We start from the raw sequence: 10,778 nt of genomic DNA on the forward strand, positions 1-10,778 counted from the left end.
ATTCGAAGCAATAATAAACATATAGGACTTGTTTAAACAATAAAAATTAGTCATTATTTAACAATTTATTACTAAAAAATGCCACCTTTTATTTTCTTTAAAATTTCTCAGGGGGTAGTTTAAATGTTCTGCTTTTAATAAAAAAAAATAAAAAAGTAGTAATTTTATACTTTTTGCTTTAAGGCATGTCAAAGTTAGGCATGTTTTCGACCTTTTTACACCAAGATTGCATACCTTCGAGGGAATAAAAAATGCATTTTCATTCTACATAGCATTCATAACAGTGAAAAGTTCATATCTGAATGATTGGTTACATCTATTGAGTGAAAGCAAGTTCAATCTTGTTTACTTCCATGGCATCCAATGTGTGCAAACACCCACTGCTACTGGCTGGAAACGGTGAATGAGTCGCAATTTGCACAGAGTATTTTTCGATGGCATTTTACATAAGTCTTCTACTTTGGGCCATGTGGAAAAATTTGGTGGACCTTGTGGATGTGTAAGCAAGACACTAATGCCATTCTCTTCTAAACACACTGCAGCGATTTTAGAAATTCACCAGGTTTTTCGGAAGGACACGATGAAGTCATTCATGGTGAGATTTTGAGTACTCTGTCTTTATGTCTGATTTTGTTGGTGTCACAGCCTGTTTGAATGTGTGGATTACAGAGAGAGCTATAGTTGTCCTGTGTCTGTTAACTACCAAGATATCATTTATTATTTAATAAACGATTTCAATTTTTCCTGGTGAATACTTCCGACGAATATTTCTCGGGTTTATTTTTACAGCATTAATGAAGAATGAATGCTCATAAGGCCGTTTTACAGGGTATACGGAAGGAATAGCACAATCTGACGTGCGTGCGAAGGCGCGCTGGAACGCATGCGAGAAAATTCCCGGACGGCACAGAATCCTCCGTATCTAATTCGTATGCAGATAGTATCCATCGACGAAAAGCGACGGAGCGGTAGTCAATGGATGCTATCTGCACACGAATTAGATACGGAGGATTCTGTGCCGTCTGGGGTGTGGTTTCCTATTATTTTTTTATTGCCTAAATCGAAAGATTATTACTCCTGGAGTGCGCATTTCACGCTTTTAGATTTTTAAAATGACGATATCTATTTTTCGCGATTAAATGAAAAGTGAAAATTTTCAAGCGCGCGAAAACGCGACGGCTAAGTATGAATGCCGGGAAAACTCCGTTTCTGGTTCCCCCTCCCGCCTTGTGAGGTGACCTTGATCGAGGCTCTGAGCGCTGATAGGACGCAGGATGCTAGCGGGTAGCTGAGTACCTTGCTGGCTGGTAGCGCTTGGCTTAAAAAAGGTTTATTAATACCTTATCAAACGAAGAAAACTTTCCGACCTATGGCAATTTTAATAAGTAGGTGATTATTAAGAGAGATGTTTCCCTGAGCTCTGTGCCTCATGCATGCATTGGTAACCTCAGACGATATATAATTCCTATCCTCTCGTGTAGAAACTAGGTCCCTGTGATGTCACATGGAGTGGAATCGCATGGGCGCCATACTGGCCTTTTGAAATGAGGTTAAAATTGACCCTTGCAATTCGTCTAAACCGGTATTTCTAAAACCAAATAATTTGTATATTATGAATACACTAATGGTGGGTAACGAATCGCAATCAATGCCTTTCGTTTTCATTGATGAAGGAAACTACGCTTTTGTGCATTAACTTTCAATTGTGACAAACTAATTTAGATGGGCATCTGTAGATGAAAAAATCGCTCTCCGCGGTAAGAAAGAACTTACGAAACGCTGAACAGTTCCTGCTGAACTTCACACCGGATTCAATGATACTTTATTCAGATTATACCCGAACTGCGGGGTCCTCCATGCCAACCACCTCGAATCGGCCCAATCGAAAAGCGTCAAATTCGAAATATGAAAGCTTTGAATGCTCGTATCTCTGAAAGTTCGTAAATCTTATGTCCGTATGAGGAAAACTAACTGTACATCCAATAATGCGGTAAGGAGTGGATCATCATGACTCCACAGGAATGAACATTATTAAACGATGTTGCGTTGCCCTTGGTTATTCGCAGGACATCGCAATAAAGCTTATTTTGTAGCCGCCGGGACCCGGACTGAGGTTCGTAATTTTGTAATTACGAAAATTTTGTAATAACGTTTTTTTTTGTGCTACGGATTGTATAGGCCTTCTCGTCGGTTCGCAATAATGATAGTTTCGTCGGTTTCCTCGATTTGAATCGTTATAACGAAACCTTCGTAATAACGTTGTTCTTATTAACGAGAGTCTGATGTCAACTCTGGGGAAGTTGTACTCACCACACGGCTACGGTTGATCCCTGCCTTCAAGAATTCAATCCGTGTATTGATACACATTGTCTTGAAGAATTTGAAATCCACCACTTTCTCCTGGCAGCTGTAACAGATTGTCGAGGGCAAACCATCAGCCGTGGTCACCTTACCATTCGAAATGAAAAAAAAAATTATGCTCACAAATTATTATTATGATTATACATATCAAAAACAAAAAACAGTTGTAATAAAAAAACAGACATTGATAACCTCAGTAAAATTTATTTTTACTTAATCAATCAAAATTGATGGTAACTAGGTGTGGCTATACCTTAGTAACACAACATCAATAAATATGTTCAAAGTTAAGAGGTATGTCAAGATGTTCTGTGCATTCTATTCTGTTCTTATATATATATATATATGTGTATACTTCAAATTATATTACTGTATAAAAAACGCGATCGTAACATTTTTATGTAAAAATATTGTATATCGTTGTCATCTTTGTATTTTATATTGTTCATGTTTTCTCTTTCATAGCCCTGAGGATGATTTTAAATAAATCGAAACGTTGGCTATAACTTGGTTTACCTTGACATATACTCCATGAAATATCATAAAAAGTTATCAAACAAGGTCAAGAATAGAAGAGGAAAAGTATTAATAATACAAATTAAAAAAATTATGCACATTAAAAAAAGCAAATGACTGGTGAGCACAAAAAAAAAAAGAATACAGTATTTAACCCCATCATTAAAACTCAGAAGATTCTCCGATTGCTATGTGTCTATTTAATATGTATCTATATTTGTTAATTTATTTAAAAATAAATTCGGTGAATAGGAAGGAAAGGGATAGGGACATAAAATAGAAAGAGGACGGGGAAAATGGTGCTTTGATAGATGAAAATAAGCCAGAAATCATAGGGTAGAAATGCGGCCTGACTGGGACTCGAACCCAGAACCTTGCGTTTTCCGGCCGGGTGCTCTACCAATAGGGTAGTTTCCTTAATCAAAGAAAACGAAAGGAATTGATTGCGATTCATTACCCACCATTAGTCTATTCATGACATATAACTTATTTGGTTTTGGAAATCACAGTTTAGACGAATGGCAATGGTCAACTTTATCCTCATTTGAAAAAGGCCAGATTGGCGCCAATTCGATGCCACTCTACGTGACGTCACAGGGACCTATTATCTACACGAGAGGATAGGAGTTATACATCGTCTGAGATTACCAATGAATGCATGAGGCACAGAGCTCAGGGAAACATGTCTAAATAATCACTTATTAAAACTGGCTAAGCTCGGAAAGTTTCCTTCGTTTGATGAGGTATTAATAATCCTCATTTAAGCCAAGCGCTACCTGCTAGCATGGTACTCTGCTACCTGCTAGCATCCTGCGTCGTATCAGCGCTCAAAGCCTCGCCGCAAGGTCACCTCACTCGGCGACAGCGGGAACCAGAACGACGTCACACGGGTTCTTCCCAGCATTCATACTTAGCCGTCGCGTTTTCGCGCGCTTGAAAATATTCACTTTTCATTCAATCGTTAAAAATAGATATTGTCATTTAAAAATCTAAAAGCGTGAAATACCTACGTACTCCAGGAGTAATAATCTTTCGATTAAGGCAATCTCTGTTGATATTCGTATTTCCTTCGCATTAATAATCCTTATTTAAACCAAGCGCTACCTGCTAGCAGGGTACTCCGCTACCTGCTAGCAGCCTTCATCGTAGAGACGCTCATCGCCTCGCAGCAAGGCGTCCTCACCAGGGTCGCAGACAGAAATTAAGGCTGGGGGAGGTTTAGGTGCAAGCAATAGTGTGTGTAGGCGTATGGAATATCCACCAGGATAAGCGGTATGTGCGAGATTAGTAAAATGCGGAAAAATAATATAAATAGTTGAAAATGGTGAGTTTTACGGCTTTCTGAGGGATATTTTATTAATCCTTACACTAATCTAGTATTAATATCAATGCAATTAAGTAAATTGGATTAAGCTTAAAAATTTCTCTGAGCGCTTGGCGGGGGGGGGGGGGGGGGGTTTATCCTCGATATTGTAGTAGGTCCTCGAAAAGTAGGTACTCTACCGTTTTCTCACTTGGAACATATTAACTTATTATGGCTCACGACTATTATAAAACATTAATCCATTCCATTTACTTAATATTTTTCTTCAAATTTTAATTTATGGCATGAGATGATGTGTCGATATATCTTCTTACAATCCTTTCTTATAGCACATGTCCCTTTCAATAATTTTTTGTTGCCTTTTGAATGTAAAGGCTGCTTCCAGAGACATTTGAGTTCATTTTGGGGGAGATGCGAGAATGTCTACGGAGAGTTAGTGCTAGATATATATTTATTTAAATCACGATTAAATTTACATCTATTTGCTATAAGAGCCTACTCCGTTACTTCGTAGTCACCTTTACGGAAAGAAGGCGTCCACATTCAGCGTCCAATAGCTGCAACTTGAGTAAACTCTCCATTGCCTCAGTGCATTCCCTTCGAATTTCCGCCAAAAGATGACTCACTCCTCCGCTGACCAGCGTCTAAGGGGGCCTTCACAGTTCGGCGTTGCGTTGACGCCGCGGCTAGCGAGCCAATCAGAGCCCGTCTTTGAGAATTGATGACGTCAAGTCTCCAGCTCGCTGCGTCGTCGCAGAAAAACTGAACCTGTTCAATTTTCTCTGCGTCAAGGCGGCAGTACGCCGACGATTTCGAATTGGTGTTTGTTACTGGGTACACAAATATGCAAGATTAGCTCTAATGGGAGTGGCAAATGGTATTTATTTCATTATTTACTATTATTTTGAAGTGTTCAGCCTAGATATTTCGTATATTTCCTAAACATAAGACAAATGTTAACCCTAAATTAGATTACAATCACTGAGGAGCATAGATTAGCGTAACTCATACCCGTAAATGGTATCAAAAGCTAAATACAGCGTGAGAGGTACTAGTTGGTGACTAAGGTCGTTTAAATTCCATTTTATATCCAATAATTGTGCCCTCATGTTCTACTCAGAGCTATAACGTGACTAGGACAATCTGTTTGAACAATAGATATCATTAATAAATATTCCTGATAGCATTCCACGTTACTCATGTTCATTGAGTGTTTGTAATTAGCTATTTTTCGAATATTCCGAGTTAGTAAATAAAATTTAAAGGTCATAATAATGCATAGGCAAGGGCCATCACTACATGCATTATTATCGACTTTATGGTCGCCATATTAACTTCAAATGCTACTTATAGTTAAGAAGAACATTTTAAGAAATGAAATTGGGTAAACATGCAGAAAACAACATATTTATTGTGCGTTTGGTTCGAAATCATAAGATGATATGCTCACAGGCCGATTTTTAGGAGCCGACGCTTTTTGCCTTTCATTTGTTTTCGCAACGCAGACCTGTGAAGGGCTCTAACTTGCTGCGATGAGTTAGCTCCGCCCCCAAGTGCGCAACGCCGAGCTATGAAGGCACCCTGAAGCGAGGCGGGAAACGGGTGTGTGACGTTTTCCGTGACGTCACACCTTAAGCTGTAGGGTGCCTCGGCGTTAGCTCGGCGTTGCGCACTTGGGGGCGGAGCTAACTCATCGCAGCAAGTTTGAGCCCTTCACAGCTCTGCGTTGCGAAAACAAATGAAAGGCAAAAAGCGTCGGCTCATATAAATCGGCCTGTGAGCATATCAACTTACGATTACGAACCGAAAGCACAATAATTATTTTGTTTTCTGCAGGTTTACACAATTTCATTTCTTAAAATATTCTTCTTAATTATAAATAGCATTTGAAGTTAATATGGCGACCATAAAGTCGATAATAATGCATGTAGTGATGGCCCTTGCCTATGCATTATTATGACCTTTTAATTTTATTTCCTAACTCGGAATATTCGAAATATAGCTAATTACATACACTTAATGAACATGAGTAACGTGGAATGTTGTCAGGAATATTTATTAATGAAAACTGTTGTTCAAACAGATTGTCCTAGTCACGTTATCTAAATTGCTCTAACCGAGTAGATTATGAGGGCACAATTATTAGATATCAATTGGAATTTAAACGACCGTAGTAACCGACAAGCACCTCTCACGCTGTATTTAGCTTGTGATACCAATTACGGGTATGTGTTACGCTAATCTATGCTTTTCGATGATTGTAATCTAATTTATGGTTAACATTCGTCTTATGTTTAGGAAATATACGAAATATCTATGCTTAAAACTTCAAAATAATAGTAAATAATGAAATAAATAGCATTTGCCACTCCCATTAGAGCTAATCTTGCATATTTGTATACCCAGAAACAAACATCAATTCGAAATCGTCGGCTTACTGCCGCCTTGACGCAGAGAAAATCCGCAGTTTTTCTGCGACGACGCAGCGAGCTGGAGACTTGACGTCATCAATTCTCAAAGACGGGCTCTGATTGGCTCGCTAGCCGCGGCGTCAACGCAACGCCGAACTGTAAAGGCCCCCTGAGTAAACTCTCCATTGCCTCAGTGCATTCCCTTCGAATTTCCGCCAAAAAATGACTCGCTCCTCCGCTGACCCTAGGGGTGCGGTCCGTTGAACGCTACCAATGCTTCGGAGCGCCACCAAGCGGTCCGTTATTCGCTACGGAGCGCTACAGGTTAGGCTGTGACGTCACGGCAAACGTCATACCCGTTTCCCGCCTCGCTCCGGACCAGCTCCAGACGCTCCCGTGAAAACTAGGGTCAGCGGAGGAGCGAGTCAATTTTTGGCGGAAATTCGAAGGGAATGCACTGAGGCAATGGAGAGTTTACTCACGTTGCAGTTGTTGGACGCTGAATGTGGATGCCTTTCTCCTATAAATGTGACTACGAAGTAACAGAGTAGACGCACTTGGTAAATAGATGTAAATTTAATTGTGATTTAAATAAATATATAGCAAGAACTAAATATCCGCAAACATTCTCGTATCTCCCCCAAAATGAACTCAAATGTCTTTGGAAGCAGCCTTTACATACAAAAGGCAACAAAAATTATTAAAAGGGGCATGTAATATAAAGAAAGGATTGTAAGAACATATATCGACAAATTAACTCATGCCATAAATTAAAATCTGAAGAAAAATAGGATATGCATGAAATAGATTAATGTTTTTTAATAGTCGTTAACCATTATAAGTTAATATGTTTCAACTGGGAAAACGGTAGAGTACCTACTTTTTCCTTTACTAGGGTAATGAGTTTCATTGAGAAGGGTAGGCGAGGGTTGGTGTGAGAAATACGGTCCAAAGTTTCTTCCTTTACTTTGTGGAACCTCGCTATTGGAAAATAAAATTCATTTTAATGATATTCGAACATGTTTATCAATATTCATTGACCATAATCGCCTCAATTCGCAATTAAAACCACATCTTCGATTTCATAATCCCAGTTTGCCCACCCTCGTTCATTTCCGCCATCTTGACTTCGCTCCTGACCGGTCCGAAAAGAAATTCTCGTAGCGAACGTAGCGCCTATGGATCGGTGCTCCGGAGCACTTCCGTCAGTAGCGTCTGGTAGCGAAAGTAGCATTCATTGGACCGCACCCTAGTTTTCACGGGAACGTCTGGAGCGTGGCGGGAAACGGGTGTGTGACGTTTTCCGTGACGTCACACCTTAACCTGTATCGCTCCGTAGCGAATAACCCAGATGGCACAGAATCCTACGTATCTAATTCGTATGCAGATAGTATCCATTGACGAAAAGCGACGGAGAGTTATTCAATGGATACTATCTGCATAAGAATAAGATACGGAGGATTCTGTGCCGTCTGGGAACGGACCGCTTGGGAGCTTATCTGCGGCGCTACGAAGCATTGGTAGCGTTCAACGGACCGTACCAAAAGCCTCGCCCCAAGGTCACCTCAAACGGCGACAGCGGGAATCAGAATTACGTCACACGGGGTTTTTCCTAGCATTCATACTTGGCCGTCGCGTTTTCGCACTTGAAAATTTTCACTTTGCATTTAATCGCGAAACATATATATCGTCATTTAAAAATCTAAATGCGTGAAATACTTACTCCAGGAGTAATAATAATCTTTCGATTTAAGCAACATAAAAATAAAAGGAAACCACCTCATCGCTACCTCAGCAGTGACTTTTCTTCCCTTGCGTCAGCCAGGCCTTGGCCAGAGCCATCTGGTTCATCTACATCTACATCTACATAATACCCTGCGAGCCACCTCTAGGGTGTTTGGCAGGGGTGATCAATCACCAGCATGTAGCATGCATTTGGACTCCCACATGCACACTACACCGTCCAAAGAACGTCCCGTATAATAACAAACTATACTACTATATGCTGTTAGAAATAGAATAGAAATTCAGATACATGCATTAAGTTTTATATAGGTTAGTAAGCTACACTACAAGTCATGCAATCTATTTACGTGTTCTATTGCTGCCGTTATAATCTCTTATTCTCTGGTTGTTTGCATTGAAAAATTTGTGACAGCTATACCTGACGTCTGGTGTATATTATAATCTTTCTGTGATGCGTGCGGGTTCTTTCCCTTGGTGTCGGGAAGCGAATAATCACACACAAGTATTTAAAGTTTTTGACCCAATGTTTATTTCCATTAAAAACCCAATTTCCCAAATCAATTCAAGCAAAAGGCATGAAGTAATGGTGAATTTGTGCGTCCAGGATAGCCAAATTTATAATATTACCAAAGTCTCGGGAAGGAGAGGAGCTGCTGGTGATGACACGGGTGGATAGCGAGGCGCTTCGGTCGCACGGACCATACGGCCCGCGCTTCGACTCCGACTGCCAGTTACTGAGTGAGTCCCTGAGTGCGTCCGAGTGCCTATAGCATCTCCACCATGCCATTATACAGGGTGTTTCAAAAAGGACTTTACAACTTTGAAAATTCATATAAATTGTATTAAACAAGGTACAGGGCTGCTTGAGGTGTTGTTTTAAAGGAAAACAGTTCAAATTTAAACTCGCGTAGTCCGCTAGTACCTAATCGCGCCGCACAAGCGCTGGTGACAGTTACGTTAAAGATGCCTTCACTGGACCGGAGCGTGCTAGTTGTGTGTTTTGGTTTGAAGAATCAAAGTCTGCGACAACAGTTCAGCGAAATTTTCGTACCAAGTACGCTAAAGATCCTCCTAGTAGGCCTACAATTTATGAGTGGCATAGGTGTTTTGTAGAAACAGGGTGCTCAGTGAAACATAAAAAAATCCTCAGGTCATCCAAGCACATCTGACGAAGTCGTTGAGCAAGTGAGACAAAGTGAGACTACCGATGGGATTTCTGCAGAATAACCAACGGAAGCCAAATAGAAAATCTTTTGTTTAAGGTAAAAAAAGTTTTTTCCTTTAAAATAACACCAAAACCAGCTCTGTACCTTGTTTAATAAAATTTATATGAATTTTCAAAGTTGTAAAGTCCTTCTTGAAACACCCTGTATAGGTAAGTGGAACCAGGATGTTTTCGTCCAAGAGGAAGGTGAAAGGAAGGGGAGGAGGAAGGTTAGGCGTTCTAGAAAGTGAAATGGTGCAAATCCCGAGGCATAGTTTGTCATAGCTGGCTATTCTGAGACGTCACACAATAACATATTTATGCATATTTTGGAAATGGAAATCTTCCATTTTCGGATCACTACATTTCGATTTCGGCAATAAAATAATATGAAACCACCCTATTGAATCTGCTGAAGGCAAATGAATTCTGAAACACGCAAAGGCGCCGATTCCATGGGGCCTGGGGGGAGGGGGTCCGAGCCCCCTCAATAATTCGTTTTGGTGTGAGGAAAGAATGTGTCAGGCTTGTCGATTTTCCTCGGAGTGTCCAGATATCGAGATTAGATTTATCAGGGCTCTAATGTTGACATTACTCTTCTAAAAAAGCTTTAAACTCGCTACTTATAAAATTTCCCGGGGCAAGATCCCCGGTTTGGGCTCCCCAATATTTTTGTGAGTCGGCGTCCCTGGAAACATGTTACTGATATGTTCCACGGAGTATTATAATATCAACATACTTACATCCAACTGGAGAATATCCTTCAGCACCGACGATATTAATATACCATAAATACAATTAATGAATATATCTATTGATGCACTGCAAGACCCGCCACACAACCGGCATAAGGGCTGACTTTCGTCCTGGAACATTGTTCACCGGAGCACTTGGAACACTAACAGTATTACCAATAACTGAGGTGCGATCACGGAATATCGAAGTCAGCAACTACCTTCTTGACGTACACATGTGTCATCAGCAATAATCATCATCGCCTAATCTTATCATCTTATCTGCGCAAAGTGGATGGGACACTGCGCCATGACTGCCTCTTATCTGTTCACAGAAGATAAAATCCCGCCTCAGTGTAATGTGTGTGACTCCGTTATCAGTATAAGACATTTCTTAAGGCCGTATCACACTAGCGACTGCGACCGCGATTGCGGCTGCGACGGCACCCCATCACACATTGCGGCCGACGCCACGGTCGCGC

The 10,778-nt window shown here is 40.5% G+C and overlaps 1 protein-coding gene across 3 annotated transcripts in view; it reads right to left on the bottom strand.

Moving 5' to 3' along the window:
* LOC124172924 (zinc finger protein 2 homolog) overlaps positions 1-10,537 on the bottom strand; it is a 31,627-nt gene extending 21,090 nt beyond the window's left edge. For all 3 annotated transcript variants that reach the window (XM_046552440.1, XM_046552439.1, XM_046552438.1), the window contains exons 1-2: positions 10,306-10,537; positions 2,311-2,448 (exon numbers count right to left, since the gene is read on the bottom strand). In XM_046552440.1, the coding sequence (XP_046408396.1) occupies positions 2,311-2,448; positions 10,306-10,437 (270 nt within the window). In that variant the 5' untranslated portion in view covers positions 10,438-10,537. The remainder of the gene's footprint in view (positions 1-2,310; positions 2,449-10,305) is intronic.
* Positions 10,538-10,778: the final 241 nt, after the last annotated feature.

Source organism: Ischnura elegans, assembly GCF_921293095.1.
Source record: "Ischnura elegans chromosome 13 unlocalized genomic scaffold, ioIscEleg1.1 SUPER_13_unloc_3, whole genome shotgun sequence".
In the NCBI taxonomy this organism is placed as follows: domain Eukaryota; kingdom Metazoa; phylum Arthropoda; class Insecta; order Odonata; family Coenagrionidae; genus Ischnura; species Ischnura elegans.